Below are 14,616 nucleotides of genomic sequence, written 5' to 3'. Positions count from 1 at the left end.
ATAATGCTTTTTATTCTCGCTCTTACCCTCATCACTGACCACGACGATGGAAAGTATGCCAAGTTACCTCGCAACGCCCCAAGGAGCACAAAGACAGAGTCCAGGTCACTAAGCAATAGTAAGATCTGTACTCGTCCTTCTCTCTGGCCGAATAATAACCACAAGCCACCGCCAGTGAGGATAAAATAGACCGTATTGAAAGCCGCCTGGGAGACATTTATAGGCTCTTGCAGCAATCGTCCAGCAATGCCTCCTCTCCCTTGACACAGCCAAAGCTGCCATCTCCATACCAATCAAGTACGCCTATGGATATGGACGGCGCCTCTGACCACGAGCCAACAGGAAGCACCAGTGCGTCAGCTACCGGAAACACGGGCCTGTGGGCGGAATCGATTGCTGCTAAAAATGTTTTTGAAAACACAATCGACCGGGATCCGTACGTCAGGCAAGATCCGCAGCTCAACACAGCTCTTGAATCTCTGCATCGAATTTTTAAAACAGTTCATCAATCAGACCCCCCCAACGTTTGGACCACAATCTCGAGTTCAAAGGCCGCTATTGTAGCTCCCTTACCAGCTTGGCCGGAAGTCAAGGCTGTGCTTGAAAGAGCAGACCGTTGGTCTTTCCTCACCAATCTTTCAGGCAGGTCACAGCTGACATAGCCCTTAGGCCAAAGACCAATGGCAGCAATTTTGCTATCACCCGCATTGTATGCTGACTTCTACCAGAAATGCCAATCCATGTATGAGAATGGGTTGGAAGGGTCGACAGCTGACAAGATGCTTGTCTATTCCGGGCTCTCTAATATCTGCTCTGAATTCAGCGGCGCAAGCGATGGAGACGAGGCAGAACATAACCACAAACTTTCCATTACATTTTTCCATTTGCTATCCGAGGCTTTAACCACACTACCGGCTCTGATGCCACCCTCGATGGCCACACTTGAAGCTCTCTTCGCCGCTGTTAGTCCAAAGCTCCACAAGCAATGATCTGAGTTGAATGCTGACGCATGGTTGTACCAGGCTCTGACTGCAGTGAGCATGTGTAAACCGCTGCTCTCGTGGTCTTTGTCGTGTATTGCTGCACGGATGTGTCAAGCATTGGGCTACCATCGGCTGTCCCGCGCTAATCCTAGATCAGACCTTTGGTTCCATCGTAAGGTATGTGTCTTCCATTCTGGATAGCATGTAGACATCTGGCCGGGGTAGCTAATGTCCTCTCTAACTAGGTCATGTTATTCTGGAGCATCTATACTATGGATCGAGGTAATGCTCTTCGTTTGGGGTACGCACCTACTATCCAAGATTATGATATCGATACCCCCATGCCTGTTGTGAGCGAGGAATATCCCTCTGCTATTGTCACGATCAAAAAATACTGGGTGGACTGCGCCAGAGTTCAGGGCAAGATCTGCACGAGGCTTTACGGACCTGCGGCATCTGCACTCCCTCATGCTGAACGCGCTCAGCTCGCAGAGGCATTTGCGGATGAGCTCGATCAGATATACAGGCGCAAGGTTGAGGTATTTCTCCTTATTTGCGTCGAGAGACTTCATGCATCTAAATATTTATGTGTAGGCTAAGTCAACCGTCGTGCATTCGTTCGCATCCAAGCAGAACGAAAACAGAACTGAGTTATGGACTTTCGGAGACGACATCATGTACCTGAGCACCAGGTAAGCAGTGTCGCTGATGATTGAAATCTGCACCCCTGCTCATCGATTATTTGACACTTAGGGCTACAGCTTTGCACGCGATTCCCCTAAATCACGAGCGTCGATTCCGCGCTACGCAGAGCGCGCGGGAATGCCTACACGTATGTCGAGATATTAGCAACAAATATCGCGGGAATGGCTATGCTTGGACCGTCGCATGTCATTGGGTCCTCTTACATACGCCATTGACCGCATTCATGAGCATCTTTTGTCATATTGTGGCATACCCTCAAGATTCAGGACCAGGGGATTTCGAAATTCTGAACGGATTTGTTGCATCACTGCAACCAGCGCAACGACTTTCTGAGGGGATCGAGAAGTTCCACAATCTTTGCTCAATCTTCGTCAAAGTTGCCCAAGCCTATTTGCAGGCGAAAATGCAACACAAAGACACTGTCGCAGAGGGTTTGAGCGTTGGCAAGCCAGTGTCTGTTCTCCAGTCAGTCAATGCTGACCCCAATCAACACCTCCCGGGTTTAAGATTGTTGAGCCCATCTTTGGGAAACGTGGCTTTACCAGCCAACCACGTCGAGTTCCATAATTTTTCGGATGCAAACCAACTCGAGACGGACCAACAGTATCTTGATTTAATGGATCCGCAAGACTGGTATTCTGGTAATGCATCAATGTATAGCTTACTAGAGCATGATTTTAATGAGTTACATGACGCAGTTTCTGGGTTCTTGGGGACTGAGAGACATGGGAACTAAAGGGGTATATAATACTGAAGCCGAATTTATTTTATATTAGATTAGATTCTTTTTTTCTTTACTTAGCACTCGGTCCAGATGTGGGATCACACGGTGGCGCTCGCGCTCCGTAGTAAGATATTTTTATGTCGTATCAATTAGAGAAATCTAGAATAGGCACGTAATAGTATATACAACTATAATATAGTTAAAGGCAATTTTTAATGACCCAGTGTTACATTGATTGTTGGAATAATGATAAAAAGTGCCCTGTTTTGTTAAAGCTACTAACTACAGGGTAGGAACATTCATACTAGTTAATAATCCTAGCAGTTAGTCTCTCCTTTTATTAGTATGCATAGGTTTTCTTATCGTACCTTAGTATAAAGACATTATATAGGGAGATAGCCTGATTTGGGTAGAATTCAAGTAAAATTAATGAATAGAATTTACTCATTTTAAGTGTGTGTGTGCGCCCATGGCGAGCACGCATCACAGAGGGTGGAGCGCGGCGCATACTCTCCCGCTAATTTTGGCCTACGCGGATTCCACCGGTGGGACGATGTATCGGGCCAAATTCTCGGCATCTCGGACGAATCTAGAATTTTATAAAGTACTAGACTAGTGTCATTTGTGTGCAAGTTGATCTGGTTGAAATGTTCGCGTTTAGGATTTTGTTCAGCTAGTTGTCATAATGTATTCGATTGGCATGCTCCTGGCGGCTCTAGGCACTGCCCTTTTTATTGCGCATCATGTCACCGGCGTGATACGCGTCCTCTTCTTCTCGCGCATCTCACATATTCCAGGTCCAAAACTTGCTGCACTTACCTACTTTTATCAAGCATACTGGGATATTTGGCCCCACAAAGGACAGTTCGCATTTCACTGCATTGAATTACACAAAATATATGGCCCAATCGTTCGGTGAGTTTAACAGCTCCCGCCGATGGTTGGATGCCCAACCCGACTAACTTTGACGATGACGCCAGAATCGGTCCAGACGAAGTTCACATTGACGATCCCGCGTTTTACAGCTCATGCTACCCCGGTTCGATTGCTCGTCAACGAGACAAAAGCAGGCTCCATTTCGGATGGGCCCAGGGCCTTGAGCAATATGGGGACGGCAACACTTTTTTTACGCTGTCTCATGATGACCACCGGATGCGTCGTTCCATGTTAGCACCATTCTTTTCGAAACAGAAAGTTCGAGACCTCGAAGCGACCATTCGAGAGAAAGTGATTCGACTTAGAGAAAGGCTTCTTGAGTACGCTGCCGTCAAGGGGAAAGAAAGTGTCCCAATTGATTTCAGCAACGCCACGGGCGCTTTGACATTGGGTGAATATTTTTCCCTAAAAAAACGAGATCCTACAAACCCGTGGCTAACAGCCCACTAGATATTATATCTGAGTATACTCTGGGCAAATCTATCGGTGCGTTAGATCGCGCGGACATGGCGCGGGAGTATAATGATGCTTTACGCAATAGCGCAAAACTCGGTCCAATCGCGCGGGCCTTTCCTTTTATTGCCCGTGCCATGGTAATGCTGCCGGACTGGGTAGTCAAATCGAGACCGGAGCTGGCACCTGGTAAAGAGTTTCAAGAACTAGTCAACAACCTCACACGCATGGCATTTGAGGATGCTGAAAAGCCCGAAGAGAAGGGGGATCGCACCATTCTTCAAACGCTGATGAATCACCCTACGGCCCCAGAAAAAGAGAAAAGGTTTAATAGGCTCAGCGCGGAGGTCATGATCATGTTCGCAGCAGGAGGTGAGCCTACGGGGCGTGCTTTGGCCGTTACTCTGCTTCACATTCTACTTGATCCTCCAGTCTACAAACGAGTCTTGAGTGAATTGAGGCCATTAATTCCGTCATACGATGCTCCTTTGCCACCGACAAAGCAACTCGAAGGACTGCCATATTTCTCGGCCGTGATCAGTGAAGGTCTGCGAATGGCCCACGGCGTAGCCGGGCGCCTCGGCAGAATTGCACCAAACGAGACGCTTAATTATCCTAATGGGAAGAATGGCATTGTGCAGATACCTGCTGGGGTAACATTCTCACAAACGTTATATCTTGTCCACACCAACGAAGAAATATTTCCCCAGCCCTTCGCATTCCGGCCCGAGCGCTACTTGCTACCTGAAAATGCTACAGAGGCCGAGACTCAGGCGGTGAATACCGCGAAAGCCTATCTTGTGCCCTTTGGCAAAGGATCGCGTAGTTGTCTTGGCATGAATTTAGCATACAGTGAGCTTTATCTCACGTTGGCTGCTATTATTGCTGGGCTTGAGCTGGAATTGGCGGAAGGTATCTCGGAGAAAGACGGCAGAATTACGCAAGAGTACTTGATTGGTTGTCTAGATGAGTCACGGGCGGGTATTGCCATCAAGGTATTGGGTAAAATATAGAGGTAGCTCCTGTTCTTGCAAGAGGGCAAAATTGGGTCTACAAAGTTGGTGCGGTTGAGAAATGAATGAATAAAAAACATGAATCAGACAGCGACGAAGTTGGTAACTAGGAAAAGAAATTGTCCAATCATTCTAATTACTATAATCATTGCCAAAAAAAAATTCATCTAATAACTCATCTAAAAACAACCTGGATCTTTCATGCTGGCCCAGCATTGACAGGCAGATATGGATGAAGAAAAGGCAAATAAAATCTCAAAAGGCCCAATACAATGCACATTGGTGTCCCCGCTGGAAATTTTGCTTTTCCATTAGCATTGACGACTCCAACATTTTTATTGTCCCATCTACCGTCGACATCAGTTCCCGCCTCCAACATTCCTGCAGCAATGTCCATGTAAGATACGAACGACTCCTCTGCGTCCAGTGTAAGTCGGTGACCTCTCTGTACATCAACCGACAGTCCACCAGGCTTAATGTAGACACAAGTTGCCCACTCTTCATGCTCTCTTAAGAATGCTTCAGCCAGTTCCAAATCCTTATAAACGTGCCACGCTGATCTTCTCACGATCATATTGACCCAGGGATGCTTTCGGCTGAGCCAAGGATCTATAGTGGCAGACGACAGAAGAACCAATTTCGGAATTGTGGCTTTTCCTTTCATCCTTTCAAGAGCCTTGATCACAGTTCTGGCGAGATCTTGACTTATGTGGCATCCAGGAATGTTATCGTTGGTGCTTGCAGTAAGAAATACGGCCTTGCAGCCCGCCATTGCCTTCCCTAAAAGATCAGCGTCAAGAATGCTGCCGTTGAATATCTCCACGCGATCGTTATCTTTCGATTCCGGAACCAGTCGAAACAGTTTTTCACGATTGCGGCAGTAGACTTTCACCCGGACGTTCGGTGCTTGAAGGCAGATAGTCAGAAGTGCAGTGCCACAATTGCCGGTTGCACCTAGGATACTGTAGCAATCCATGGGGGTGCTAATACTGCTGTCCTTCATCGCGGTCGGTCGGAATTTGCGTAAATCTGGGTTTTGGAGAAAATGATTCTGTCAAGCAAAAAAAAAGTCTTCGGCATTGACATTGCTTCCAAGCGATGATTCGGGACTAAATAAACTGATTACGACTTATAATCGTCGTTCCCGAGCCGCTGAGCCTGGGTCTGCTTTACGTAGCGGCTTCGGCCCGTATGGTCGACACCAATTACGCCGAAGACCCCCCGTACCGGAATATTTGGAACGAATACACAGAACGGGAGGAGAAATTTTGAAAAGTACTTTCATGCATTACTTGATATAAGTTGCAAGGCTACAGCTGCATTGACTTTTCAGACTCTTCATCATCATTGACTTTTCTTCATTTCTCATCTCTTGTTTTTAACAAATTTCCCAAAAATGACTGGCAATATTACTCTTCCCTATCGCTTGGATGGCCAAGTTGCGTTGGTGACTGGATCGGGGAGAGGCATTGGTGCTGCTATCGCGGTGCATCTAGGTAGCTTGGGCGCCAAAGTTGTTGTCAACTATGCCAATAGCGTCAACGATGCGGAGAAAGTGGTTGCGCAGATCAAGTCTAATGGCTCAGATGCTGTGGCTTTCAAGGCCGATATTCGCGACGTGAGTCAAACCGCAAAGTTGTTTGACAAAGCTATCGAGCATTTTGGACGGCTGGACATTGCCGTTAGCAACTCTGGCGTGGTCAGTTTTGGCCACCTCAAAGATGTCACCGAAGAGGAGTTCGACCGGGTTTTCAGTCTTAACACCCGCGGCCAATTTTTCGTTGCAAGAGAAGCGTACCGAGTTTTGAATGAGGGTGGACGCATTATTCTTACGTCTTCCAACACGTCTAAAGACTTCAGCGTGCCGCGCCACTCCCTTTACTCTGGCTCAAAGGGAGCGATTGATTCATTCGTTCGCATCCTCTCCAAAGACTGTGGGGACAAGAAGATCACAGTCAATGCCGTCGCTCCGGGAGGAACTGTGACAGACATGTTCCACGATGTGTCACATCACTACATACCAAATGGTGAGAAATACACCGCCGAGGAACGCCAACAAATGGCGGCCCATGCTTCCCCTTTGCACCGAAATGGTTTCCCGGAGGATATTGCTCGCGTTGTTGGCTTTCTTGCAAGCAGGGAGGGCGAATGGGTAAATGGCAAGGTAATTACCTTGGACGGGGGAGCTGCTTGAGAAGACGCTGTTTTTAAGTAAACATTAGCTTTGCAATAGACTTGGAACACGGAAAGCATTTCATGTATGTAGAATGCGAGTTGGGTTTCAGCTCACCTTGATCAGCTGCATTCAAATATACATTTTTTTCCGCAAATCAAGAACCACAACCTAATAATGTGACCAGTACCAGTCACTGTTCCGGTTGCTAGCCGTGCCCTGGAACAGAACGTAATGGGGTCATGCTTGGCTGTACGGAGTACTCACTACACCAGCCTCAATTAGCCGCCCTTGGGCATGCCTCTCTGACAATATGGGAACAGTTTTACTATACTACGACTCAACTGCGATAGCGTTAACTAAAATAGTTTTTGAATTAAAAACACGCATACACATATAAGTCTGTCGAAGAAAAAAGCATTTCTAATTGTACTCAGTGCTTTAAGGCTGTGGCGGACTCTTGGCAATGCATGAGAGGCTCTTTCATGGTCGGACTGACTTCCAACTCTGCTCAAACAATGGAACAACTCCCTAACGGAAAATGGTTGCGATAGTTGTTAACACTGCACCAGCACCAACAAACAAGGCTCGTCTAGCATTCATCGCCTTCCACACAATCAGGGTGTTCCTCACATCATCCTCCGCCACTTTCAGTGCCTCAATATTGAGCCCCTTGGTTACCTGATCTCCAAGATCCAGTAGCATTTTGTTTGCTCGAGGCTCCATTGCCAACAGAGTGTAAGGGATGATGGCCAGCACCAGCAGTACCGCAGTGCTATAGAGTGCAAATGGGGTTATGCCTCCCGAAATACGCTGGTGAGAGTGTAGTGACCGATAAGCCAGAAATCCGTTGCAAATGGCAGCCGTCATAGCGATCGGCGGCGAAGTTCTTTTGCCTATAGAGTACATGACGCTGAATTCTCGAAGCAGCACATCAGTCGGTGCCACATTGAGTGTCGGTACACCGGCATGACTGAAGCAAATGATGAATCCTGTCCGATTTTTTTTTAGCAAAACAAATAATTACATGAAATACTTGTCTATTTAATGCGCGCACCTGACAACGACGCGGACGCTATGATGGCCAGTGTCTGCGCTACCTTTTCGATGCCGTCGCCCATGTTGTTATTGGTACAAGCCAGGTGACGTACTAGAGTGTAGAGTGTAGAGTGCAAGTTGAACAATTGGTACAACCCAAGTGACGTACGATATTGTAGAGTGCAAGTCAAATAAATGCAGTTTCAGGTATTTCCAGACAATGATTCTAACAAGAGTCTCATTTCACCGGTGCATATCCATATACACCGCTCAAACCTGCCGGTGGGTTAATCGGGCTAATAATACCGAAAAAGCGGCAAACCCTAGCATTAGTCCGGCCTTGAGGATAACTAATATCAATGCGTTGATTCATGAGCATTTATAATCCTTCAGAGTGAACCCGAAATTCAATCAAGAGAAATACCTGCCCTTCATTTTGCCGTCAAAATGGACTTCTTTGCAAACATCACCGGAAATGCCCTCCCAGGGGCCCCATATCCAAATCTGGGTCTTGACAACCCAATTGTCGCATACTTTCAATCTCCTACAACCGTCGGCATTACCACAGCGCTGGTTGCATTTATAACTTTCGTGTGCTATGAAGCTCACAGGCCAAAAGTCCACCCCAAATCCCCAGCTTTCATCTCCGACACCATCCCTATTCTCGGTTCAATAGGGTTTGTTACACGTCAATGGTAATGAACTCCCTCCGTTATTACAGGCGCTCTTATTGATAACCACGTAATCAGGTCCTTCTGGAAAGATGCTCTCAAACAAAGTAAAACTGGCAACTTCAGCTTCTGGCAGGGAAAGATTCATATTGTTGGTGTTTCTGGCCCTGCCGCGCGTAAAATGCTCCTGGATCATCCTAATCTTGACTTCGTCGCGGCTCAAAGCTTGCTAGCTTTTGGTATGCACTTCTGGCCCCCAATCCACCAGATCTTCCAGCAAACTGGAGAGAGAGCTCGAAATAATACCCATTTTCTACGCACTTTGCTCGGCCTTTTGAAAACAGCTAGAATCGAAAGGGTTCTCCCAGGTTTGCTGGAGGATGCCCGCTTGGATTTTCAGGCATTATTGCCAGAGAGCCCGAACGGAGTGATCAACGCACCAGACCTGTGGAGAACAGTATTTAAGCAAAGCACTCGACTGTTTTTCGCCGACGACTTTGCAGATGACAAACAGCTATTTGACAAGACGGCCGATCATCTTGAAGTCATTTTGCATTCTTACAGCCCCTTCTATGCTTTCAGGCATTGGATTCTCGAGCCGAGCATGATTCGTCGGCGCCTTGCGCGTCGGGGTCTCCGCCAGACAGTGCAAAAGCTCCTGGCTCAGCGCAAGAGATATGGCTCCAAGTACAAGCACGATGCGCTTCAAACAATGATTGATAACGGAGATCCGGAGGAGTTCATTACCGAATTTTGCGCAAGCGGCACTTTTATTACTACAACCAATGCGCACATTATTTTCCCTCAGCTAATCAATACCATGGCCGTGCATCCAGAATGGCAAGAAAAGGTATTTCGAGAGGTCCAGACTGTCGCTCGAGAGCACTGTACAGACATAACACTCCCTCTGGTTGAGCAATTGAAGCATGTCCCTCTCAAAGCATGGGAGACATCATTCCCAATGCTCGATCTGTGCATCTATGAGATTATCCGGGTCTGGACATCATTTGGAGTTGGAAGATTGAATACATCGTCTGAGGCCATTCGCATCCCAGGGTCCGACGAGGTTATTCCTGCAGGTGCCTATGGTGTCTGGAATTCAACCGAACTCAATTTTGATCCAAACCTTTTCCCGAACCCGCGGAAATTCGATCCGATGCGTTTTACAGAGGGCCGTCGAGAATTCGAAAAAGAGCCGTACGGATGTGAGTCGAATGCAAGCTAAACGGTCTGATCGGACTTCTAACATTTTTTCGACAGTTTTTGGCTGGGGTTTGGGCATGCATCCATGTGCCGGCAAACGATGGGGAAAGTTGCAGCAAAACATTTTGATCGCTCATGCTTTGGCTGTTTACAAATGGACCAGTTGTGATGTCACTGGGAAGCCTGATCCTCATGCTGCACAGAGACAGGACATGGGTGCGGAATTAGATTCGGAGGAGAAGTTTGCCCTGCCCCCGGCGTATTGCAAAATGGAACCCCGACAGTAGATTATTCGAGCTATTTAATGATCAAACATCCCAAGTTTACAATTTCTTATTTTCTCAATTCAACTTCGACTGTTGCTTTCTTTCGTTGAGGGTGACCTTGCTCCTAGTGCCATCTTACACGTCACTCTGTTTCGGTGCGATTCGATCATCCTAGCGCCATATGTGCCGAAATCACGCTACAAAAGCTTGCTGCTTACTCAATTCACTTTCTAAACAGAAAAAAGGCGCCGAGCATCGCAGAGATGGCAATCCTAGAAGGCCTTCAATTGATCGTTCCCGCTCTCGAATGGGCTGCTATCATATCTCTATTTTATCTCTCCGGTATGAGATCCCTCCTGATTCTCACAGAGAGTCTGTCTAATAACGGAGTGTAGGTATCGCCTGGTGCTTCAACCTTTGGGTCATCCCTATAATCAAACTCAATCCGACGGTCAGCGCAATCAATCAGTTCGAAGAAACTTCTCGGCGGGGCGGGGTTTGGCTTGAGCCTTTGAACGCTTTCATTGCTGCATTGCTGGCGGTAATTGCTTTCATCAAGTCACAGGATCCAGAAGTATTCGAATCGCAAAAATGGTGGCGCTTTGCTCTTGCCAGCTTTACTCTCGTGCAAGTAGCATGGTGGGAGAGAGTATATATCTTCCGACTAGACGCAGCCGCGTCCATTATGAAAGACAGCCAAGGCAACTTTAAACTTCCAGATCGACAATTGTTTCTTGACGGAAGTAGGTTAAAGTTCAATCACATAATGGATTTATGGGTGAAGAGACACGCTGTGAGAGCAACGCTGCCTTTCGCAGCAGCTTTGATTGCGCTCACTTCGAAGAACAGCAATTAAGACATCTGGCGAGACTGCGTTTAGAGATATATACCGATGTATTGACATATCTGACTCAATTATTCTTTGAATAGAGCTTGAATAGAACTAAAATGGCTACATAATCTACTCCTCGCCAAAGATTTTGTCATAATCGTGCTCGAACCATCGGATTTCGGGTACGAGGCCTGCAAACTTCCAGACACCATCGACAAAACGATAATGGATAGTTGCTTTGCCGTGAGCATGACCTTGATGCAAGACTTCTTTCAAGTCTGCGTTTTTATACTTTTGATGAGCGACGCGCATCTGGTGGTGACCTGTGATCTCATTCTGACTGGTCTTGACCCATTTAGTGGCGCCGATAAAGTGCTGTGTCTTGATGAGCGGATTGCCTAGGAAGGCAGGCGCGGTCACCAGGTTGACAAAATCAGCAGCTGGCATGGTCTCCCAGATCATGCCCATTACGGCACGATAGTCGACCTGGCAATGCTCGTCAGACCTACTATGCGTTACTACGAGGGTTGGGGGCACATACGTAGAGGGTCGGAGCGATACATTCCTCAAGACGAGTCCAATCTTTTGTGTCAAAACTTTCTGCCCATTCGAAAACGGCGGCCTGACATGCCACAAGCTCTGATCTCCATATGTCAGCTATCCTGCTCCCGTCATCATCGAAGAGGGCGAATTAACCTTCGGTCGCAATCTTGTGGGTATTCTTTGCAATCATTTTTTCGGCTTACAGATCATGGGACTTGCTAAAACAGCTGTAAGGAAAACATTGAAGGAAGTCTAAGGATCATAAACTCTCAGCGGCGCTTATGGCCGTTCGGAGGAATCAGCTGTTTAGTTCCAAGATATATTCCGGCCATCGGTCCGATGGGAAGAAGCGTACGATCCGGCCAATGAGTCCCGCATTGTCGCATCCACGGGAGATTTCGTTGTAAAGGGTCGGGTCAGACAGCACAACTTGAATTTATTACATAATGCTACTGTATCTACATACTGTTCTATTTTAAGTTTAAAAAAAAGGCATACATAGTATTGTGGTGGCACAGGGCGGGGATGAGGGGATGGCCCGCAAGTCGGTGGCCGACGTTACTGCATATTGAACTGGCGCCGGCGGAATCGATGCCGTCAATTGTCAATTGTCTTCTGAGTCTAGCCACCTGTTCGATATTGACTAGTGTGGCGTTTACTCCGTACTCTTTTGGTAGTCGAGCTTTGGCGCGGTGTGTTGCGAAAGAATACCTCGGGGGGGAACTATCACCGATCTATCCGAGTCGCATTCGGAGCAAGAACTTGGTAAGTTCAGCTGCATAATGATTGACATTAGGGATGCTGAAGACTCTGTTGGGGCGCCGATCGCATGAACAACCGATCGCGCCGCCGCGCATGGGTTGGACACGTTCTAAGCAGATTATTGCTTTGGGTTGGTAAACGGTTCACTTTTACCGCAAAAAATGCTTAGTATCACCAATTAGTTTGAAGAATTATCAATTAATTATAATTGCTAGTAGCTCGCTATAGAGCATAGAATCTATGTTTACCATGTCCGTTGAGGTCCCATATTGTCGTTCAAGCAAGCCACTGGTCAGGTAGCTCCCTGTGGCCAGCAGCTCCATCAACAGTGACTCTATTAGGATCGGAGCCAAGGACAAAGCAGCAAGCACGGACCCATTCGTTGGTACGATTGGCCAGTCTGGAACAATTTGATTAGGTCTCTGATAATGAAATATGCCTGATTGTAGTACTTACGCATGAACAGGGCCTCGCTGGTAGATGACGTCGCCAGGCAGCGCAACAGTCTCTACGAGATCATCGGCGCAAGTGGCCTTGCCATCGTTGATGTGATATACGTCAGCCTTGGGTGTCAGAATGCTGAGTTGCCCACGAATGGCAATAACGTAGTCAGTCGATGTAGTACGGTGCTATAGAAAGGCCGTTTTGATTAGCAGTTGTTGGATGAGCAACTTGTATCATGGCACTATACCAGAGGGCCATCAGTGTGGGGAGCAATATCGAGGAAGTAGCAGTTTACACCACCAGGCATCACGATACCAGCTCCAGGAATGGTGTCTAGAGCGATTGGGCCACTAAAAGATATCAGATTGATTTTTGCTTTTGATCGTATTGGAGTCCAGCTTACTGGCCATCGTTAGTGGTCGGGACTTGTCTGCTAGTACCGATGACACCACGTCGGAAGCTGCCGTCACCGAGCGACTCAATAACGAGCTTCTCATCGCTGACCTCGACACCAGGTTCGGCATTGGCCTCACCGAGGTATTTAGAGGGCAGCGGTAGGTTGGAAGCAGTTATCCTGCGGGGAGCATCAAGATTGTAGGAGGCGTCGAGATTTGCCATTGTGGTGTGTCGAGAGCCGTGCTTGGTAGATTTCAGGTCTGCGCAACTATAACAAGCTTAACACGAGGGATAGTGACGAAAAACGGATTCCATACGGTGGCAACCTGTATTTATATTCTATTCAATCATCAGCGGAGCATAGATCAAGCATCACAGTTTGCTGATGTGAGCGCAACGTTGTAGCGTATTCGCAACGTCCGGCTTCAAGGCTGTCGTGGATGACCAATCGCGAAAGAGGCCAGATGTCTGGCCATTATTCAGCTAGGCTACATTCTGTATAGGGCTCCAATAGCATGCGGATTACAAATGTACAAGGCTGTTCCGGTAAAGAAAAGAACAGCCTGGTTCAGTCCTCTGAGAGCGGATCCGCTGCCAGTATTCGTGCTTTCGTGCGCTACCCAGGCTTCGTTGTGGGCCTTGAGCACAAGGCTCTCGATTTCACAGCGAAACCAGGAAACACATTGCGTAATAGGCGACGACCCAGCCCACTTGCATCCTGATAGCAATGTTGGGAATGATTGCGGGTTGTGGATCCTTCGATTCGAGTTTTAGACGGGTGCCTGCCTTTGAGCATGCCCTCACTGCAGAAGCCAGTCTATCGGGTTGATTTGCGCTCAGTGCATCCAGACACCCCAGCGACATGGGTACTGGAGGGCAAAGTGCCTATACTGTATACATGTGACCACGACTAAAATAAAAAAGGTAGTAAATGCGGCCGATTCTACAGATGCGGTGGGGAAATGTAGACTTGGCAACGTCCTTCTCGGTCCGGCCCGGTGCCGGCAACAAGACGCTGCACCAGGACGACTGGCTTCACCGGGACGACTGGCTTCACCGGGACGACTTGTTAAACCATTATATACTCTCCAAACCCCCAGTAGTGTGAGACGCCGTCGATCGCGACGAAGTTGTGGCCTTGTTCATCGTTGGCATGGATACGACTCAAGCCAACGGCGCAACGAGGCTGTTTCCCCAGTCGCATCTTTGGGGCATGGGCGCCATGCCCCACGAGGCCGACGCCATTCATGTAGAGCTGCGCGTGGGTGATAGGCTCATGGTATGAGGCAACTGCTTCCTTGGTGGCAGCGCCGACGCCACTGGAGACGAAAATCGCCCGGTGTTTGAGGCTTTCTGACCAGAGGCATCAACCATGCCGTACGTTTCATCATCACTCCTCGCTGCCAGGCACCGTGAGCCCAATAACTACAAACACATGTTACGTTTCTAGGAACAAAACCAATTCTTGGCCAAT

The 14,616-nt window shown here is 47.8% G+C and overlaps 6 protein-coding genes across 6 annotated transcripts; 3 read left to right on the top strand and 3 right to left on the bottom strand.

Moving 5' to 3' along the window:
* Window positions 1-305: 305 nt before the first annotated feature.
* V2A60_008414 (uncharacterized protein) lies at window positions 306-4,814 on the top strand (the record flags this gene model as incomplete). Its single annotated transcript, XM_083259687.1, has 7 exons — window positions 306-436; window positions 670-709; window positions 1,141-1,155; window positions 1,229-1,522; window positions 1,578-1,675; window positions 1,745-1,815; window positions 3,799-4,814. The coding sequence occupies 7 exons, from the start codon at window positions 306-308 to the stop codon at window positions 4,812-4,814; spliced, it is 1,665 nt and encodes a 554-aa protein (XP_083115813.1).
* A 1,396-nt stretch (window positions 4,815-6,210) lies between these two features.
* Window positions 6,211-7,008, top strand: V2A60_008413 (SDR family oxidoreductase; the record flags this gene model as incomplete). The annotated part of the gene is made up of 1 exon (XM_083259686.1): window positions 6,211-7,008. One exon carries the CDS (start codon window positions 6,211-6,213, stop codon window positions 7,006-7,008), a length of 798 nt encoding a protein of 265 aa, XP_083115812.1.
* A 510-nt stretch (window positions 7,009-7,518) lies between these two features.
* Window positions 7,519-8,108, bottom strand: V2A60_008412 (anthrone oxygenase family protein; the record flags this gene model as incomplete). The annotated part of the gene is made up of 2 exons (XM_083259685.1): window positions 7,519-7,979; window positions 8,045-8,108. 2 exons carry the CDS (start codon window positions 8,106-8,108, stop codon window positions 7,519-7,521), a joined length of 525 nt encoding a protein of 174 aa, XP_083115811.1.
* Window positions 8,109-8,472: 364 nt separating this feature from the next.
* Window positions 8,473-10,186, top strand: V2A60_008411 (cytochrome P450; the record flags this gene model as incomplete). The annotated part of the gene is made up of 3 exons (XM_083259684.1): window positions 8,473-8,702; window positions 8,775-9,901; window positions 9,957-10,186. The coding sequence occupies 3 exons, from the start codon at window positions 8,473-8,475 to the stop codon at window positions 10,184-10,186; spliced, it is 1,587 nt and encodes a 528-aa protein (XP_083115810.1).
* A 940-nt stretch (window positions 10,187-11,126) lies between these two features.
* Window positions 11,127-11,730, bottom strand: V2A60_008410 (uncharacterized protein; the record flags this gene model as incomplete). Its single annotated transcript, XM_083259683.1, has 3 exons — window positions 11,127-11,483; window positions 11,539-11,636; window positions 11,694-11,730. The coding sequence occupies 3 exons, from the start codon at window positions 11,728-11,730 to the stop codon at window positions 11,127-11,129; spliced, it is 492 nt and encodes a 163-aa protein (XP_083115809.1).
* Window positions 11,731-12,578: 848 nt separating this feature from the next.
* V2A60_008409 (uncharacterized protein) lies at window positions 12,579-13,364 on the bottom strand (the record flags this gene model as incomplete). The annotated part of the gene is made up of 4 exons (XM_083259682.1): window positions 12,579-12,702; window positions 12,759-12,931; window positions 12,994-13,096; window positions 13,150-13,364. The coding sequence occupies 4 exons, from the start codon at window positions 13,362-13,364 to the stop codon at window positions 12,579-12,581; spliced, it is 615 nt and encodes a 204-aa protein (XP_083115808.1).
* Window positions 13,365-14,616: the final 1,252 nt, after the last annotated feature.

Source organism: Cordyceps javanica, chromosome 5 (assembly GCF_051103115.1).
Source record: "Cordyceps javanica chromosome 5, complete sequence".
Lineage (NCBI taxonomy): Eukaryota > Fungi > Ascomycota > Sordariomycetes > Hypocreales > Cordycipitaceae > Cordyceps > Cordyceps javanica.
The sequence above is the reverse complement of the archived record's forward strand: the minus strand, read 5'-3'. Positions and strand labels throughout refer to the sequence as shown.